Source organism: Salmo salar, chromosome ssa12 (genome assembly GCF_905237065.1).
Source record: "Salmo salar chromosome ssa12, Ssal_v3.1, whole genome shotgun sequence".
NCBI classification, from domain to species: Eukaryota; Metazoa; Chordata; class Actinopteri; order Salmoniformes; family Salmonidae; genus Salmo; species Salmo salar.
This window is the reverse complement of record NC_059453.1, coordinates 16086636-16106396: the sequence shown is the minus strand read 5'-3', so window position 1 is coordinate 16106396 and position 19761 is coordinate 16086636. Positions and strand designations below refer to the sequence as shown.

The 19761-nt window shown below is 44.8% G+C and overlaps 3 protein-coding genes across 4 annotated transcripts; all 3 read right to left on the bottom strand.

The window, feature by feature from the left end:
• Positions 1-188: 188 nt before the first annotated feature.
• On the bottom strand, positions 189-9039 carry LOC106564309 (lysine-rich nucleolar protein 1). 2 transcript variants are annotated; one of them, XM_014130347.2, is made up of 4 exons: positions 8388-9039; positions 7850-7918; positions 1735-1806; positions 189-1610 (listed from the first exon to the last, which is right to left on the bottom strand). In XM_014130347.2, the coding sequence occupies exons 1-4, from the start codon at positions 9033-9035 to the stop codon at positions 1296-1298; spliced, it is 1104 nt and encodes a 367-aa protein (XP_013985822.2). In that variant the 5' UTR covers positions 9036-9039; the 3' UTR covers positions 189-1295. The 2 variants fall into 2 exon arrangements, with proteins under 2 accessions (XP_013985822.2, XP_013985823.2); XM_014130348.2 differs by having other exon boundaries at positions 1744-1806.
• A 46-nt stretch (positions 9040-9085) lies between these two features.
• On the bottom strand, positions 9086-11400 carry LOC106564307 (cylicin-1). Its single transcript, XM_045692059.1, has 5 exons — positions 11116-11400; positions 10727-10792; positions 10401-10469; positions 9204-10142; positions 9086-9115 (listed from the first exon to the last, which is right to left on the bottom strand). The coding sequence occupies exons 4-5, from the start codon at positions 10140-10142 to the stop codon at positions 9086-9088; spliced, it is 969 nt and encodes a 322-aa protein (XP_045548015.1). The 5' UTR covers positions 10401-10469; positions 10727-10792; positions 11116-11400.
• Positions 11401-12627: 1227 nt separating this feature from the next.
• Positions 12628-17872, bottom strand: LOC106564306 (G-protein coupled receptor family C group 5 member B). The gene is made up of 4 exons (XM_014130343.2): positions 17327-17872; positions 15360-16473; positions 14981-15093; positions 12628-14290 (listed from the first exon to the last, which is right to left on the bottom strand). Exons 2-4 carry the CDS (start codon positions 16471-16473, stop codon positions 14246-14248), a joined length of 1272 nt encoding a protein of 423 aa, XP_013985818.1. The 5' UTR covers positions 17327-17872; the 3' UTR covers positions 12628-14245.
• Between the last annotated feature and the right edge of the window lie 1889 nt (positions 17873-19761).

The following is a 19761-nucleotide window of genomic DNA, read 5'->3' as shown; positions in this document are numbered from 1 at the left end:
CATACAGCCAGGAAGCATCACATCATACTGGACCAGTCAGAAGGCAGAAACACACACAGCTCTGCTCTCATTGATACCACAGGTGGATAGGTGCAGCCTTATGTCACACAGTACTCATATACACTGAACAGAAATATATATGTGTTGGTCCCATGTTTCATGAGCCGAAATAAAAGATCCAAGAAATGTTCCATACACACACAAATGTTATTTTTCTCATTGTGTACACACTCGCTTACATCCATGTTAGTGAGCATTTCTCCTTTTCCTAGATAATCCATCCACCTGACAGGTGTGTCATATCAATTACACAGGTGCACCTTGTGCTGGGGACAAAATGCCACTCAAATGTGCAGTTTTGCCACAGATACCTCAAGTTTTGAGGGCGTGTGCAATTGGCATGCTGACTACAGGAATGTCCACCAGAGCTGTTGCCAAAGATTTGAATGTTCATTTTTTACCATAAGTTGCCTCCAATGTCATTTTCGAGAATTTGGCAGTACATCCAACCAACCTCACAACCACAGACCTCGTGTAACCAAGCCAGCCCAGGACCTCGAAGTTCAGTCTTCTTCACCTGCGGGATCGTCTGAGACCCTCCACCCAGACAGCAGATAAAACTGAGTATTTCTGTCTGTAATAAAGCCTTTTTGTGGGGAAATGCCCTTTTTGATTGGCTGGACCTGGCTCCCCAGTGGGTAGGCCCATCCATGTGAAATCTATAGATTAGGGCCTAATGAATGTATTTCTGATTTCTTTATAACTGTAACTCATTGAAATTATTGCATTTATATTTTTGTTACCAGTCAAAAGTTGGGAGACTCATTTCAGGATTTTTCTTTAGCTTTTTCTACATTGTAGAATAATAGTGAAGACATCAAAACGATAAAATAACACATATGGAACCATGTAGTAACCAAAAAAAGTGTTCAACAAATCAAAATATATTTGCCAAGAGTGTGCAAAGCTGTCATCAAGGCAAAGGGTGGCTACTTTGAAGAATCTCAAATATAAAATATATTTTGATTTGTTTAACACTTTTTTGGTTACAGCCTGATTCCATGTGTTATTTGATGTCTTCACTATTATTCTACAATGTAGAAAATAGTCCAAAATAAAGAAAAACGCTGTAATGAGTAGGTGTGTCCAAACTTTTGACTGGTACCGTATATACATTAATACACACCACATTCGCAGACAGACAGACAATCCCAAGACCCTGCAAGAGAAAAGGTACACACGCTCATCCAAATCTGTTTTGGCTGCTAGACACACACTCAAGGGTCCGTCCCGACTCAGTCATCGAAGCGCACAGATCGGGTTGTGTTGATGTCAATCGAGAACTTCTTATTGGACGGCGCTGAGAACCCAAGTCCCGCCCCCTTTCCCGTGAAGTCCATGCGGCGCGACTGAGCGCGCTCAAACTCGCCCAGTAGGCCTTGCTGCAAGCTCTGCTGTCCGTCTTTAGTCAGCGCCATGTTGGCCCGCCCTCCCGTCGCACCGCTCGCTGCCATTGGCTGCCCGCCCTTCTTGAAGCCGCCCATCAACCGCAGGAACTTATTGTGTTGGTCGGAACTGTCAAACTGGGCAGTGCCCCACTGGCCCAAACCCTGGAAGGGAAGAACAACAATGTCATATTTATATTCCACATAATGATTTGTAACAGAGAAGAGTTGGTATGTGACCCCAAATTTGGGATACACCTTGGTGTCCTGACATCATAAGAGTACTGACCGATGGTACCGGTTTGAGTTGGACTGGATTAGACTTCTGGTCGATCTCATTCTGCAAGGCCAGGCGTCTCCCCTATGGAATATAATAGGACCATCGTTTTATATAAAGGCCATGTTATATAGTACACAACATATACTCTATAGGCCATGTTATAAAGTACACAACATATACTCTATAGGCCATGTTATAAAGTACACAACATATACTCTATAGGCCATGTTATAAAGTACACAACATATACTCTATAGGCCATGTTATAAAGTACACAACATATACTCTATAGGCCATGTTATATAGTACACAACATATACTCTATAGGCCATGTTATATAGTACACAACATATACTCTGTTATATACACTGCTCAAAAAAATAAAGGGAACACTTAAACAACACAATGTAACTCCAAGTCAATCACACTTCTGTGAAATCAAACTGTCCACTTAGGAAGCAACACTGATTGACAATAAATGTCACATGCTGTTGTGCAAATGGAATAGACAACAGGTGGAAATTATAGGCAATTAGCAAGACACCCCCAATAAAGGAGTGGTTCTGCAGGTGGTGACCACAGACCACTTCTCAGTTCCTATGCTTCCTGGCTGATGTTTTGGTCACTTTTGAATGCTGGCGGTGCTTTCACTCTAGTGGTAGCATGAGACGGAGTCTACAACCCACACAAGTGGCTCAGGTAGTGCAGCTCATCCAGGATGGCACATCAATGCGAGCTGTGGCAAGAAGGTTTGCTGTGTCTGTCAGCGTAGTGTCCAGAGCATGGAGACGCTACCAGGAGACAGGCCAGTACATCAGGAGACGTGGAGGAGGCCGTAGGAGGGCAACAACCCAGCAGCAGGACCGCAACCTCCGCCTTTGTGCAAGGAGGAGCAGGAGGAGCACTGCCAGAGCCCTGCAAAATGACCTCCAGCAGGCCACAAATGTGCATGTGTCTGCTCAAACGGTCAGAAACAGACTCCATGAGGGTGGTATGAGGGCCCGACGTCCACAGGTGGGGGTTGTGCTTACAGCCCAACACCGTGCAGGACGTCTGGCATTTGCCAGAGAACACCAAGATTGGCAAATTCGCCACTGGCGCCCTGTGCTCTTCACAGATGAAATCAGGTTCACACTGAGCACGTGACAGACGTGACAGAGTCTGGAGACACTGTGGAGAACGTTCTGCTGCCTGCAACATCCTCCAGCATGACCGGTTTGGCGGTGGGTCAGTCATGGTGTGGGGTGGCATTTCTTTGGGGGGGCCGCACAGCCCTCCATGTGCTCGCCAGAGGTAGCCTGACTGCCATTAGGTACCGAGATGAGATCCTCAGACCCCTTGTGAGATCATATGCTGGTGCAGTTGGCCCTGGGTTCCCCCTAATGCAAGACAATGCTAGACCTCATGTGGCTGGAGTGTGTCAGCAGTTCCTGCAAGAGGAAGGCATTGATGCTATGGACTGGCCCGCCCGTTCCCCAGACCTGAATCCAATTGAGCACATCTGGGATATCATGTCTCGCTCCATCCACCAACGCCACGTTGCACCACAGACTGTCCAGGAGTTGGCGGATGCTTTAGTCCAGGTCTGGGAGGAGATCCCTCAGGAGACCATCCGCCACCTCATCAGGAGCATGCCCAGGCGTTGTAGGGAGGTCATACAGGCACGTGGAGGCCACACACACTACTGAGCCTCATTTTTACTTGTTTTAAGGACATTACATCAAAGTTGGATCAGCCTGTAGTGTGGTTTTCCACTTTAATTTGGAGTGTGACTCCAAATCCAGACCTCCATGGGTTGATAAATTGGATTTCCATTGATTATTTTTGTGTGATTTTGTTGTCAGCACATTCAACTATGTAAAGAAAAAAGTATTTAATAAGATTATTTCATTCATTCAGATCTAGGATGTGTTATTTTAGTGTTCCCTTTATTTATTTGAGCAGTGTAGTACACAACATATACTCTATAGGCCATGTTATAAAGTACACAACATATACTCTATAGGCCATGTTATAAAGTACACAACATATACTCTATAGGCCATGTTATAAAGTACACAACATATACTCTATAGGCCATGTTATAAAGTACAAAACATATACTCTATAGGCCATGTTATAAAGTACACAATATATACTCTATAGGCCATGTTATATAGTACACAGCATATACTCTATATGCCATGTTATAAAGTACACAACATATACTCTATAGTCCATGTTATAGTCTATAACATGTGGTTGGTGATTCTATTTACTGTACTCCTAGTCTAAAAAGTAAAAATACTCAAATCCACGTGTGCTTCAATGACTGCCCATTTGAACAGTTATTGGCAAAAGATCTGATTATTGGCAAAACAGCAGAATCACTGCAGGCTTTGCAATCACTTGGGAGTATCTCTGACAGACCAGGGTATTACTTAATCAGTATAGAGCATTTATATTGGTTGGTGTGTGTCCAACATGTTTGACTGCAGCATTGTGTTAATCAATGACAACAGCATTCACTAATAAGCATTTGTATAATATAATGCCTTCGTAAATAGTTACAAAAAACTCACTGCCACAGTCATACTCTGGACCTAGTTTTGTCCCGTGGAATAAATGTTGTGGATCTTAATGTTTTTCCTCATAATCCTGGACTATCGGACCACCATTTTATTACGTTTGCAACAAATAATCTGCTCAGACCCCAACCAAGGAGCATCAAAAGTCGTGCTATAAATTCTCAGTCAACCCAAAGATTCCTTGATGCCCTTCCAGACTCCCTCTGCCTACCCAAGGACGTCAGAGGACAAAAATCAGTTAACCACCTAACTGAGGAACTCAATTTAACCTTGCGCAATACCCTAGATGCATTTGCACCCCTAAAATCTAAAAACATTTGTCATAAGAAACCAGCTCCCTGGTATAAAGAAAATACACAAGCTCTGAAGCAAGCTTCCAGAAAATTGGAATGGAAATGGCGCCACACCAAACTGGAAGTCTTCCGACTAGCTCGGAAAGACAGTACCGTGCAGTATCGAAGAGCCCTCACTGCTGCTCGATCATCCTATTTTTCCAACTTAATTGAGGAAAATAAGAAAAATCCAAATTTATTTTTGATACTGTCGCAAAGCTAACTAAAATGCAGCATTCCCCAAGAGAGGATGGCTCTCACTTCAGCAGTAATAAATTCATGAACTTCTTTGAGGAAAAGATCATGATCATTAGAAATCTGCGTATTCCTCCAAAGCTCCGTAGTCCTGAGTCTGCACAACTCTGCCAGGACCTAGGATCAAGGGAGACACTAAAGTGTTTTAGTACTATATCTCTTGACACAATGATGAAAATAATCATGGCCTCTAAACCTTCAAGCTGCATACTGGACCCTATTCCAACTAAACTACTGAAAGAGCTGCTTCCTGTGCTTGGCCCTCCTATGTTGAACATAATAAACAGCTCTCTATCCACCGGATGTGTACCAAGCTCACTAAAAGTGGCAGTAATAAAGCCTCTCTTGAAAAAGCCAAATCTTGACCCAGAAAATATTTAAAAAACTAAATCGGCCTATATCGAATCTTCCATTCCTCTCAAACCTTTTTGAAAAAGCTGTTGCGCAGCAACTCACTGCCTTCCTAAAGACAAACAATGTATACGAAACGCTTCAGTCTGGTTTTAGACCCCATCATAGCACTGAGACTGCACTTGTGAAGGTGGTAAATGACCTTTTAATGGCATCAGACCGAGGCTCTGCATCTGTCCTCGTGCTCCTAGATCTTAGTGCTGCTTTTGATACCATCGATCACCACATTCTTTTGGAGAGATTGGAAACCCAAATTGGTTTACACGGACAAGTTCTGGCCTGGTTTAGATCTTATCTGTCGAAAAGATATCAGTTTGTCTCTGTGAATGGTTTGTCCTCTGACAAATCAACTGTAAATTTCGGTGTGCCTCAAGGTTCCGTTTTAGGACCACTATTGTTTTCACTATATATTTTACCTCTTGGGGATGTCATTCGAAAACATAATGTTACATTTCACTGCTATGCGGATGACACACAGCTGTACATTTCAATGAAACATGGTGAAGCCCCTTATGTTTCAGACATAAGGAAGTGGATGGCTGCAAACTTACTACTTTTAAACTCGGACAAAACAGAGATGCTTGTTCTAGGTCCCAAGAAACAAAGAGATCTTCTGTTAAATCTGACAATTAATCTTGATGGTTGTACAGTCGTCTCAAATAAAACTGTTAAGGACCTCGGCGTTACTGTGGACCCTGATCTCTCTTTTGAAGAACATATCAAGACTGTTTCAAGGACAGCTTTTTTCCATCTACGTAACATTGCAAAAATCAGAAACTTTCTGTCCAAAAATGATGCAGAAAAATGTATCCATGCTTTTTTTACTTCTAGGTTGGACTACTGCAATGCTCTACTTTGCGGCTACCCGGATAAAGCACTAAATAAACTTCAGTTAGTGCTAAATACGGCTGCTAGAATCCTGACTAGAACCAAAAAATGTGATCATATTACTCCAGTGCTAGCCTCCCTACACTGGCTTCCTGTTAAGACAAGGGCTGATTTCAAGGTTTTACTGCTAACCTACAAAGCATTACATGGGCTTGCTCCTACCTATCTTTCCGATTTGGTCCTGCCGTACATACCTACACGTACGCTACGGTCACAAGACGCAGGCCTCCTAATTGTCCCTAGAATTTCTAAGCAAACGGCTGGAGGTAGGGCTTTCTCCTATAGAGCTCCATTTTTATGGAATGGTCTGCCTACCAATGTGAGAGACGCAGACTCGGTCTCAACCTTTAAGTCTTTACTTAAGACTCATCTCTTCAGTGGGTCCTATGATTGAGTGTAGACTGGCCCAGGAGTGTGAAGGTGAACGGAAAGTCTCTGGAGCAACGAACCACCCTTGCTGTCTCTGCCTGGCCGGTTCCCCTCTCTCCACTGGGATTCTCTGCCTCTAACCCTATTACAGGGACTGAGTCACTGGCTTACTGGTGTTCTTCCATGCCGTCCCTAGGAGGGGTGCGTCACTTGAGTGGGTTGAGTCACTGACGTGGTCTTCCTGTCTGGGTTGGCGCCCCCCTTGGGTTGTGCCGTGGCGGAGATCTTTGTGGGCTATACACGGCCTTGTCTCAGGATGGTAAGTTGGTGTTTGAAGATATCCCTCTAGTGGTGTGGGGGCTGTGCTTTGGCAAAGTGGGTGGGGTTATATCCTGCCTGTTTGGCCCTGTCCGGGGGTTTCATCGGATGGGGCCACAGTGTCTCCTGACACCTCCTGTCTCAGCCTCCAGTATTTATGCTGCAGTAGTTTATGTGTCGGGGGGCTAGGGTCAGTCTGTTATATCTGGAGTATTTCCCCTGTCTTATCCGGTGTCCTGTGTGAATTTAAGAATGCTCTCTCTAATTCTCTTTCTCTCTCTCGGAGGACCTGAGCCCTAGGACCATGCCTCAGGACTACCTGGCATGATGACTCCTTGCTGTCCCCAGTCCACCTGGCCGTGCTGCTGCTCCAGTTTCAACTGTTCTTCCTGCGGCTATGGAACCCTGACCTGTTCACCGGACCTGCTGTTTTCAACTCTCTAGAGACAGCAGGAGCAGTAGAGATATTCTCAATGATCGGATATGAAAAGTCAACTGACATTTACTCTTGAGGTGCTGACTTGTTGCACCCTCGACAACTACTGTGATTATTATTATTTGACCATTGCAGGTCATTTATGAACATTTGAACATCTTGGCCATGTTCTGTTATAATCTCCACCCGGCACAGCCAGAAGAGGACTGGCCACCCCTCATAGCCTGGTTCCTCTCTAGGTTTCTTCCTAGGTTTTGGCCTTTCTAGGGAATTTTTCCTAGCCACCGTGCTTCTACACCTGCATTGCTTGCTGTTTGGGGTTTTAGGCTGGGTTTCTGTACAGCACTTTGAGATATCAGCTGATGTAAGAAGGGCTATATAAATACATTTGATTTGAAAATCGATATACAATGTTTAATTCAGACCAGGAAGAAATTATATTTCTCTTTCTCACAGTGACAGAGGGATGGAATGGAGACTTGGATTGGTGGACTGGCAAGTGGGATTCACAGGATCCAAATAGATCTAATTGGTCGTTAGCGATCTACCTGATCAATATTGATCTCGAAGGCGTTTCCCCTGGTCTCTGACAGGAAAACCACGTCCGTCTGGTCCCTCTGGGGGTTGGAGCAAAACAACATATCAGACAACTACAGACCTTCATACTGATACTGTCAGCGTTTTAATACCTTTAAGTAGAAACAATTAAGTAAGAAAGTCAACACTGTTTTACCCATTCAATTGTTGGGAGCATATATTAATTTAACAGTTAACTATTCTGTTAGTCGGCACCTCCAGCATTTTGGGTGTGTGTCAGCGCATGCTTTTTACAATACTTTCAACAAGGACCCCCCTTTCAAATGGCTCTAGAATCAGGGCCACCTTCCATAGGCAAACATTGTGGACCGTTTCAGACAGAAATGTCAGGAATAGAGCCGACATGATTCCTCATTCTACATGTCAGAGAGACATGTTTGTTCTACATCATATATGTCTATCTGAACGTTCCACAATGTTGTACCCTGCTGAAGGAGACCCATGATTTGATAACCTCTTCACCTCTGACCCTTAACCCCTTTAACTCACCTCCTGGTCTTCAGGGGTGCAGCTCTCCACCTTTATCTTCTTTTTCCCCTTCGTCATAATCTTCTTCCCTTTCTTGTGAGGGGTGCTGTCCTCCATTTCTGTCTCTACCTCAGAGGAGCTCTTCTTCACCTTTTTCCTTCCCTTGCTCTCTCCGTCCTCCGCCTGTTCCACTACTCCTTTCGTATCCACCCTTTTCATATGTTTGGGCTTCCGCTTGTCCACCACCATCACATCCTCCTTCTCTGTTAGTGCAGAGGCCTTTCTCTTCTCTTTCTTCATCTTGCCCTCCTTTCCTTCCGTCTCCATGGTGGTGTCTGCAGCGCTGCTGGAGAACTTGGGTTTCTTCTTTTTGGTGTTATTCTGTTCCTCCTCCTGTACTGCTACTGTGGCCTCAGCTCCTTTCTTCTTCTTTACTACCATTTCTTTCTCTGCCTCTCCGCTCTCTCTCGTCTCTCCTTTCTTCTTCTTTACTACCATTTCTTTCTCTGCCTCTCCGCTCTCTCTCGTCTCTCCTTTCTTCTTCTTTACTACCATTTCTTTCTCTGCCTCTCCGCTCTCTCTCGTCTCTCCTTTCTTCTTCTTTACTACCATTTCTTTCTCTGCCTCTCCGCTCTCTCTCGTCTCTCCTTTCTTCTTCTTTACTACCATTTCTTTCTCTGCCTCTCCGCTCTCTCTCGTCTCTCCTTTCTTCTTCTTTACTACCATTTCTTTCTCTGCCTCTCCGCTCTCTCTCGTCTCTCCTTTCTTCTTCTTTACTACCATTTCTTTCTCTGCCTCTCCGCTCTCTCTCGTCTCTCCTTTCTTCTTCTTTACTACCATTTCTTTCTCTGCCTCTCCGCTCTCTCTCGTCTCTCCTTTCTTCTTCTTTACTACCATTTCTTTCTCTGCCTCTCCGCTCTCTCTCGTCTCTCCTTTCTTCTTCTTTACTACCATTTCTTTCTCTGCCTCTCCGCTCTCTCTCGTCTCTCCTTTCTTCTTCTTTACTACCATTTCTTTCTCTGCCTCTCCGCTCTCTCTCGTCTCTCCTTTCTTCTTCTTTACTACCATTTCTTTCTCTGCCTCTCCGCTCTCTCTCGTCTCTCCTTTCTTCTTCTTTACTACCATTTCTTTCTCTGCCTCTCCTTTCTCAGAGACTGCTCTCTTCTTACCCTTCTTCTTCGTCTCCCCCTCCTGACTCTCCTCAGTTGGTTCAGCAGCTTTAGGGATCTTTTTCACTTTCTTTTCTTCCTCTGTTTTTCCCTTCTTTTTCTTGCCTTTCTTTATTTCTATCATCTCTCCTTCCTCTACCTTGACCACGCTGATCTCTGTCTCTTCTGCCTGAGAGAGCTTCTTTTTTTTCTGCTTCGGCCCATTTTCCACTACTCCTTTCTCGTCCTTTAATTCACTCTGTTCTGTCTCTACCTCCGTTTTGACAGTGTTAACACCTTTCTGCTTTTTCTTCTTCTGGCCGCACCCTCCGTCATTTCCATTAGTCATGGCTTCCTCAGCGTTGGTCCCAGACGACAACTTCTTCTTCTTCCCTTTCTGTTTCTCCTGCTCTCCTTCCGTATTCCCCCCTTCCCCATTGGATGACACCTGCTCTTCTTCTACCAGAGTCTCTCCTTTCGTCTTCTTTTTCTTCTTCACTCCTTCGTTATTCCCCTGGTTTATGGAAGTGTTTTCTGAGATCTCTTCCTCAGCGTGGGTGTCCTTCCCACTCTTCTTGTTCGTCTTCTTCATGGTAACCATCCTGTTGCCTGTGTCGGCTTGGACCATCTGAGAAAAATAAACATCCCACAATATGTATCTGTTTGAAAGAAGCAGACACTTCAAAGGACATAGTAGAGAATGATTTTAGGTTTAAAATGGACACAATATTGATTTTGACAGTGTGTGTCCTAAATGGAACCCTATTTTCTATATAGTGCACCCAATGTGTCCTGGTTCAAAGGTGGTGCACTAAATAGGGGATATGGTGGCATTTGGGATGCAATAAGTGTCATTTTGGAGAGCAACACAGAACCAGATACAAACCAGCGATCTGACCGAAACCGTGGACTGGGACTCCTTGTCTATCTCCCTCTGTAGGGCCAGACGTTGAGCCTACGGGGATAACGCCTGGATTAAAAACTAACAGTACACTTTTACAGTAGATGTTGGCTAAAGTACTATGTTTCATAGGTTGTCTATCCAAATTGGCAGCCAATCCCAGCACATGTGGAGGAAGGTGTTTTATTATCAGTGATTCACATACACTGACTGGTGATCAATTGATGATTGTTGATGTGATTTGATCAATTGATAATGTGATTTATTTTATGGTGATCTCATCTAACGTTAGCTACCTGATCAATAAAGACCTTTGCCACGGTGTTGCATCTTCCTGTCTTCTCGGACACGAAAACCACTTCGTCATGAAAAGCCGTCTGCAGATTCAAACACAGCCAGTTCAGTTAACGCAGGTAAGTTATACAAAACAAGAACATTTACCAGTCTATTTGCCTAGGTTATAATGTACTTTACAAAACAGCTTGATCAGTGTAAGTCAAGTTATGCTAGCAAGCAGCATCGCTTGAATGTGTGCATGGGGTGTTAGGGTTAGCTAGCTTGCCATGTTAGCTGGCCAAATAACCCGTCACCGGTGATAAAACACGTTGCAACGGGCGAACACAGCAATCCGCTACTTGGAAGACTACTTGAACGTTTCATCATTCAATATTTAGAAATAACGGCATTAAAGTTGACTTACTTTGAAGACTCACGAAGAAACGTGTGTACACCAGTGCTGTACTGCTCCTTGACCCGGAAATACTGTCAGATTCTCTTCTAGTAATCGTCCTCGTGTGTCTATAGCAACAAAGCTCAACGGCACGCTCCTTCTGTCGCTCTGTCCTATCTCCTGATTCTCTCCCTTCTTTACACCTCGTATTTTTCTTTATCTTTCTCTCTCTCATATGCTGTGTGTGTGTGTGTGTGTGTGTGTGTGTGTGAGAGAGAGAGAGTCAAATGGTTCTCTCTCTCAAAAACGTGCAGAATAACAAAACATCTCCAATCAAGTTGCAGAGCTCTGGAAAGCCCATGTGCTTATTGCTCCACTACTTTTGACCCATTTGGGATGCAACCATGCAGCGTGGGCAAACACTCACTCCATAATTTGCTCACACACACATACATTTATACTGACTATACACACTGCTGCTGTTCTGCTGTTCTGTTTATCATATATCCTGATGCCTAGTCACATTACCCCAATACATATCTACCTCTATAGATCCAGTATCCCTGTACATTATAATATGGTACTGACCCTGTATATAGTATGTTTACTCCTATACATATCTACCTCTATAGATCCAGTATCCCTGTACATTATAATATGGTACTGACCCTGTATATAGTATGTTTACCCCTATACATATCTACCTCTATAGATCCAGTATCCCTGTACATTATAATATGGTACTGACCCTGTATATAGTATGTTTACCCCAATACATATCTACATCTATAGATCCAGTATCCCTGTACATTATAATATGGTACTGACCCTGTATATAGTATGTTTACCCCTATACATATCTACCTCTATAGATCCAGTATCCCTGTACATTATAATATGGTACTGGAACTGACCCTGTATATAGTATGCTTACTTACTTTATCATGTTCTTCTTATTTCTTATTTTTTATTTACTGTGTGTTTTTGTTCTACCATGTTTTTCTCAGTATTACATTGTTATTGATTACTGCATTGATGGGCTATGAGCTGGGCAATAAATGTATTTTACTGTCCTTGTGCACGTGACATTAAAAACCTCTAGCTTTATGGAACCCAAAGAGACTCTGTTACCAACAGCAGAGGGCGTTAGGCTGCTGTAGCCTAGCTGTTACATGTGTGTCCAGTATGGCATCATATTCCCTATATAGTGGACTACTTTTGACCAGGATGCCATTCAGGATGCCCCCTAGCAAAGCCTGTAGCTTATTAGAACGGTCAGCTCATGACAGTCACTTACCATGCCAGTGGCTTTTACCAGAGATAGATATAAGCCCTAAGGCTACAAGGTTTGGAACCTTTTCTGTTTTAAGCTTTCCATGCTACATACTATTATTACCAAGACAGCACGGCTGCTGCAAGGTATATCATGTTAAAACGCAAACAATCTGTCATTTTAGATAGAAGCAAAATAAACCTTCCAAACAGTTTAATATAGAAATGTTTCTGCCTTCAAATTTGCATGCTACAAAGCCTTCTACAGACACCTCAATAATGTGTCGATCCAAACAGTTTCATCTATATTTTATTTAATTGAGTTTGTGTGAGAATTGTGTTTAAGAGACATGCAACCAAGCCCTCCTCTGTATCAGGACATAGGATGATAATATAATAGCCTTATACAGGAGTACACGACTGGTCAGAGTAAAGCCACTAATACCAATCCCCCCTATCAGTTTCCCTAAATGGGTTATTCCAAGGTTAGAGCACCATAGGGATTAAGAGGCAGCAGATTAGTCCAATCAAGGACAAGGGGGTGCATCACTGTGCTATTGATGGGCGATAAAACAAGCAAAGAGCAAAGAAGAAGTCTCTGAAATATATAACGTTAGTATGAGGTGCAGATCCTACCATTAATTCATATACTGTATATTCTGCCATATAATCATACTGATATTGCACTCCCTGTTAAAAACTCTCAAAATGTGTTACAACAACCCCATAACAAAACTACTGATTACATAGAACCACACCAAAAAAATACAGTACTCATTTGTGACACCAATAATAAATTCAATTTCACCATCATAACATTCACCATAGAAATATGTCACACGAACGTTATATCCCAAATAGTGACAGCAGAGATTAACTTAATAAAGTGCTTCATCACAACAACTCCGGTGGACCAAACACAAAGCTGAGAGTCTTAGAAAAAAAATGTGTTTACGTGTCCCAACACATCTAATAGAGTCATAATCATCATCAATAGGAGCAACTCTCGTGTTCCGTATCCCAAATGGCACCCCATTCTCTACATAGTGCACTACTTTAGAACCCTTTGGATCCTGGTCAAAGTTAGTGCACGAAATAGGAAATAGAATGCCATTTGAGATGCGTCACACAGAGTCTGTAGAGAACATGAGTGGGCAGTGAGCACGGTGGATGGATGGAATTGACATAAATACTGAATGCCTCCAGAATGGAACCCTATTCCTTATAATGCAGTGGTTCAACCAGAACCAGAACCATACGGCTCTGGCCAACAGTAGTGCACTTTATAGGCAATAGAGTTCTATTTGGGACTGACCGCTGTTCTGCTGTACCTGGTGTGTCATATAGGCTTTTTTCCCCCTTTTTAAAACAACAAAACAGAAAAGCTAAAAATATAATAAAAAAAAAAACAGAAGTCTGTATCACTGTATCCCAAATGGAACTCTATTCCTATGTAGTGCACTACTTTTGACCCGAGCCGGTGCCATTTGGGACGCAGCCGATAACTGTTCACTGAGCGAGCTTGACGTTCATCATCATCATTGGGGATATATTCCAGTCTGCATGGGTTAAGAAGGGGCAGGCAATGTCTTTGTTACCCATCTCTGAATCTCGTGCAGTCAATCCTGGAATGACATTTCTTGTGAGCACTGATCTCAAATCAGTTTTTCCCTTTTCCTCTCAATGACCAAAGTGTATAAAAAGTTAGTGTGAGCTGATGCTAGATCTGTGGCTAGGGGTAAATTCCTTGTTGCAGTGCTTTGTACAGTCAGTGGTGAGGTGAGGTAGAGGCATTGATGGGGTTATGAATGACATTGGAAACATTCCGGAGCATTCCGGCACCATAATATGCCGTGTTGCCATGGAGACCGGTTTCAAGGTTCCCCTCTCACCACAGCTGTCTCCCTGTGTAGTTCACCGGAGCGGTAGGCATCTGTTACAGACAGACAAGTGGTTAGGGTGTGTGTGTGTGTGTGTGTGTGTGTGTGTGTGTGTGTGTGTGTGTGTGTGTGTGTGTGTGCGTGTATGTGTTAAATCAAATCAAATGTTATTTGTCACATGCGCCGAATACAACAAGTGTAGACTTTACCATGAAATGTTTACTTATGAACCCTTTCCCAACAATGCAGTTAAAAAGTAAGAACATTTGCAAATAGATAAAAATTAAATATTAAGACAATAAAATAACAGTAACGATGTTATATACAGGCTATATAGAATGAGTACCGAGTCAGTGTACTGGGGTAAGAGGTAGTTGATTTAATATGTAATAATATAATATTATATTATAAACTGGGTGGTTTGAGCCCTGAATGCTGATTGGCTGACAGCCAGGGTATATTAGACCGTATACCACGGGTATGACAAAACATGTATTTTCACTGATCTAATTACGTTGGTAACCAGTTTATAATAGCAATAAGGCACCTTGGGGGTTTGTGGTATATGGCCAATATTCCACGGCTAAGGTCTGTATCCAGGCACTCCGCGTTGCGCCGTTCCTAAGAACAGCCCTTAGCTGTGGTATATTGGCCATATACCACACCCCCTCGGGTCTTATTGCTTAAATATAATATGAACATGGGTGTTGTGCGTTTGTGTGTGTGAGATAAGGCACACTAACCGTTCCTCCGTTCATCACCAGGGCCATCTCAGTGGGCTGGTACATGTGGCCTCTGAAGGGGATCCCAGGACGCATCCCCCCATGTCCGTTATGGTACGACCCACCTCTCAGTGCTGAGACTCGACCCAGGGAGAGAGCAAACACAAATCAAGTGGATGCTACTAATTAATCGTTAGTTCGTTTTTTTCTGTAGACAATCCTTCTATTTAGACTTAAATCTTTTGCATATTCACAAACATTTGCATAAACCCACACATAGCCTTTCACACAACCAACACACACACACACACACACACACACACACACACACACACACACACACACACACACACACACACACACACACACACACACACACACACACACACACACAGTGTACCTGCGCTGTGTTCCTCGATAGAGTAGGTCTGGTTATCTGCGTAGGGCCTGTGTGTGAGGGTGTGTGTAGGTAATGGCACCTCCTGTTGGAAGCAGGGCTGCAGGGGCTGGCTGGTGTCAAAGTAGTCCTGCTGGCTGGGGACCGGCGGGTCCCTCAGACACAGGTGGGCTTCTGGGATAGCGTGAAATAACAGGATGATCCAACCTTGCGCCACCAAGGCAACTGCCAACGCCGGCTCATCCCAGTCCGGTCGCCGCCCTTCTCCACCACCCGACCACGCCCCCCTCAACGCCGCGTCGCCATAGAGATAGAGCACAAGCCAGGAGACCCATAGCAACAGGGACGCCAGGCAGGACAGGAAGAGCCATACGGCGTTGCACTTCCAACGCCGCTCGCACCCTCCGTCACTCCCCTCCTCTGCCTCGTCCTCTCCCCCTTCCCCTCCACACAGCACCACAGCCAGGGAGAGGCCAAGCGCCATCAGGAGCAGCCCCAGGGCGTAGCTGCAAACCAGGGCAAAGTCTAACGGTGGGTAGTCGCAGGCCCCGTGGCCCTCCCTCACCACTGTCAGCAGCAGCCACTCTCCAGAGATAATCCCCTGGACCAGGGCCAGGGCCATGCCAAGCCCAGCCAGGGAGCTCCCTTTGGGGCTAGACTTTCCAGACACCAGCCTCTTCAACCGCACCGCCTGGGCCAGGAGGCAGGAGAAGCACAGGGCAAACAGGGGGCCCCAGAGGACCCGGCGGACCACACACAGGGCCTCGTTACGCCCCACCAGGAAGACCAGGGACAGGGAGAAGAGAACCAAGAGGGAGGCCAGCAGGAGGAGAAGAGGACCCAGGCCGGAGCGCCGATCTGGGTCAAGGATGGAGTGGCGCTTGGCTAGGAGAACCACGGAGAGAACCAGGGAGGTGATGGCTCCACCACAGGCCACGGCCTCCAACACCACCCCCCACACAGACTCCAGGTCACACAACGTCCGGTAGAGGGGGTCCACGTTTACACCGCAACCCAGAGGAGGGGGAGGGGCCCGGCCGGGGTCGATGATGTCATCCTGGGAGTGGCCGCAGCCAATCAGAGAGAGGAGAAAGAGAAGGACGGGACTGAGGGCCATCTGAGATGGAGAGAGAGAAATGAAGAAGAAGAAGAGGGAGGAGAGAGAGAGAAGCAAAACGTTGTTACTGAATCATGTCAACAACACAGCACCAAAATGGCCTGTCTCTTGCTATCACTTGTTCATTCAGTGCTGGACCACAAGAGACTGTGGAATGGGTTTCTGCTAGAGGGAACTAACTGTTCCTGGTACATCTTTCATTTCACAAATATATCATTATTATGTAATGTCCTTTCTCTATCTCTAACTGCTTGGAAGCTCACACACACACACACACACACACACACACACACACACACACACACACACACACACACACACACACACACACACACACACACACACACACACACACACACACACACACACACACACACACACACACACACACACACACACACACACACACACACTGACATGCACACACACACACACACACACACACACACACACACACACACACACACACACACACACACACACACACACACACACACACACAGCATGGCCCTCAGCAGCCCACTCAGCCTGTGCCAGCCAGGGCCACGGTTCCCATAGTAACGAGCAGCCAAGTGGGTTGGCCTACATAGCGCTGGGTTTTCACAACACAGGCTGAGTGACAAGTACACGCACACACACAAACACACAGACACACACAGTTCAACATTGTAAGAAAACACTTTTTTTTAAAGTGTCATGGCCTGGGGCGGGGCTACGATAGGGGCCATCAAAAAGTTGTAATTAAGCAATCAGTCTTTACATCTGACACCAAAAACAACAATAATCCATAAACGTATTCTGCATAGTAATCCTTGAAATATTAATTTGTTCAATTATTGTGAACTGAACTCACCTTGAGAGATTAGTTGAATGTTCCGTTAGGTTACTTAATAACTTTCATGACTTGGTAAAAATAAAGAGGTCACATCTCTAGTCCCACATAGTCGATATCCAAAACTTATAATTCATCTTGTTAGTTCAACGACGTTTGTTCAGCAGACTCATTTAAGATCTTCTTCATTTACAGGCGACTACAAGGTGACCGTTATCTGACGTGTTGGCGAGCTGTGCGCACAGCAGATCGCACGCTCACCATAAATAACGGACTGTATAAAAGGTGAGTCACTCGTTGACTATTCCGTTTGTATTCCATCCGGTCCCCGGTGGCGCGAGCTGTGACGGTTATTATGTCCGTTAAATTCACTCCTGTCTGTAGCATCTCTCTGGAGCGTTTCCATTATTTTCCCATGGTATCACGTTATATCACATCATTGTTTTGGCAATGATACAGCGCGCTATGAGCACTCCAAAAAAGTGTCAGGGGCACGCTTGACTTCACTCCCCCACATAGCCAAATATAACAAACCTGACTAAAAGTTCTCTCTCTCTCTCTCTCTCTCTCTCTCTCTCTCTCTCTCTCTCTCTCTCTCTCTCTCTCTCTCTCTCTCTCTCTCTCTCTCTCTAAATCTGCGGGGGATGTAAACAGCAACTTGGTTGCAGCTGTCGACTTGAGGCTCACAGGGATGCTGCAATGCTACTTCCAAGCACTGCTCTCCTCTGCTCACCCACTGTCAGAAGTGCATTTACACTGGTCTTCCTCCATGCAGAGGTCAACAGTTCAGTATCCAGAGATTCCTCAACTTCTCTATCACTTTCACAATGCAATAATAAAGTATATAATCAGACCGGCCTTTAATGTTGGTTCCTTACAAATGTAGCAGCTTTCAACTTTAAATGGTTTACATTTGACATGTTAGTCATTTAGCAGATGCTCTTATCCAGAGCGACATACAGGAGCAATTAGGGTTAAGTGACTTGCTCAAGGGCACATTGGCAGATTTGTCACCTAGTCATCTCAGGGATTCTAACTAACAACCTTTTGGTTACTGGTCCAATGCTCTTAACCGCTAGGCCACCTGCCACCCCCAAATACATTCATTCAATCAATCAACCGTTACAATCCCATATTAATAGTGGAATAATCCGTCCCCACTTTCTTGTCCTCTTCCCTCCCGACTGTCTCCTCCTGGCGGAAGGTTTCAAGGACAGCAAAAGTAGTGCGCTATATAGGGTGCACGGTAAAGCCTCTTAGCAGAAACCTATAACAGAGACCTATATTCAATACAAGGTGAAACATCTTCAGAAGAATCAAATCAAAGGGGGAAACCAGAAGGCAGCTAGAGCAGGTATGCTGAGAGGAGAGGAGGAGGAGAAGAGGAGAAGAGGAAGAGAGGAGGAGAGAAGGAGAAGAGTCCTGAGTGTCAGGTCCACGTAACCGCTGTCTCCTTAGTTTAGTGAGTGTCTTGGTCCAAAATGTCACCCTATTCCCTGTGTAGTGCACTACTTTAAACCAGAGTCCTATGGGCCCTAGTGCACTACATAGGGAATAGGGTGCCATTTGGGGACTGAGACAGGATGTCACGTAACAGAGAAAATCCATGACTCAGCCGCATGCTGCTTTCTCCTTATACTGACATGGGGGTAATCCCCACTCTGTGTGTGTGTGTGTGTGTGTGTGCGTGCGTGTGTGTGCGTGAATAAGATTACATGGACATGGGGGACCTGATCCTAGATCAGGACTCCTACCCTGAGACTCTTTATTAGTACAGACCATGTACTGTACTGTACTGAGAGAGTATTTACCTGATTCTAGATCAGGACTCCTACCCTTAGACTCTTTATTAGTACAGACACTGTACTGTACTGAGAGAGTCGTTACCTGATTCTAGATCAGGACTCACCCTGAGACTCTTTATTTATTTATCGGCTTCCTATTTCGCAACAAAGCCTCCTTCACTTATGCTGCCAAACTTACCCTAGTAAAACTGACTATCCTACCGATCCTCTACTTCGGCGATGTCATTTACAAAATAGCCTCCAACACTCTACTCAGCAAATTGGATGCAGTCTATCACAGTGCCATCCGTCACCAAAGCCCCATATACTACCCACCACTGCGGCCTGTATGCTCTTGTTGGCTGGCCCTCGCTTCATATTCGTCGCCAAACCCACTGGCTCCAGGTCATCTATAAGTCTTTGCTAGGTAAAGCCCTGCCTTATCTCAGCTCGCTGGTCACCATAGCACGCACTCAAGCAGGTATATCTCACTGGTCATCCCCAAAGCCAACTGCTGCTTTGGCCGCCTTTCTTTCCAGTTCTCTGCTGCCAGTGACTAGAACAAATTGCAAAAATCACTGAAGCTGGAGACTTATATCTCCCTCACTAACTATAAGCATCAGCTGTCAGAGCAGCTTACTGGTCATTGCACCTGTACATAGCCCATCTGTA

Bases quoted from the DNA above. Each gene is read 5' to 3' on its own strand.
- LOC106564309 (XM_014130347.2), bottom strand. From the start codon at position 9,035: ATGGTAGTAAAGAAGAAGAAAGGAGAGACGAGAGAGAGCGGAGAGGCA. The intron at 7,919-8,387 runs GTGAGTTAAAGG...TCCAACCCCCAG, and splicing joins GCACCCCTGAAGACCAGGAG to AGGGACCAGACGGACGTGGT. The intron at 1,611-1,734 runs GTCAGTACTCTT...CTTCCCTTCCAG, and splicing joins AACTCAAACCGGTACCATCG to GGTTTGGGCCAGTGGGGCAC.
- LOC106564307 (XM_045692059.1), bottom strand. From the start codon at position 10,142: ATGGTCCAAGCCGACACAGGCAACAGGATGGTTACCATGAAGAAGACG. The intron at 9,116-9,203 runs GTAGTAAAGAAG...GAGAGACGAGAG, and splicing joins GAGAGGCAGAGAAAGAAATG to AGAGCGGAGAGGCAGAGAAA.
- LOC106564306 (XM_014130343.2), bottom strand. From the start codon at position 16,473: ATGGCCCTCAGTCCCGTCCTTCTCTTTCTCCTCTCTCTGATTGGCTGC. The intron at 15,094-15,359 runs GTACACTGTGTG...GTCGAGTCTCAG, and splicing joins TATCGAGGAACACAGCGCAG to CACTGAGAGGTGGGTCGTAC. The intron at 14,291-14,980 runs GTTAGTGTGCCT...TGTCTGTAACAG, and splicing joins TGGTGATGAACGGAGGAACG to ATGCCTACCGCTCCGGTGAA.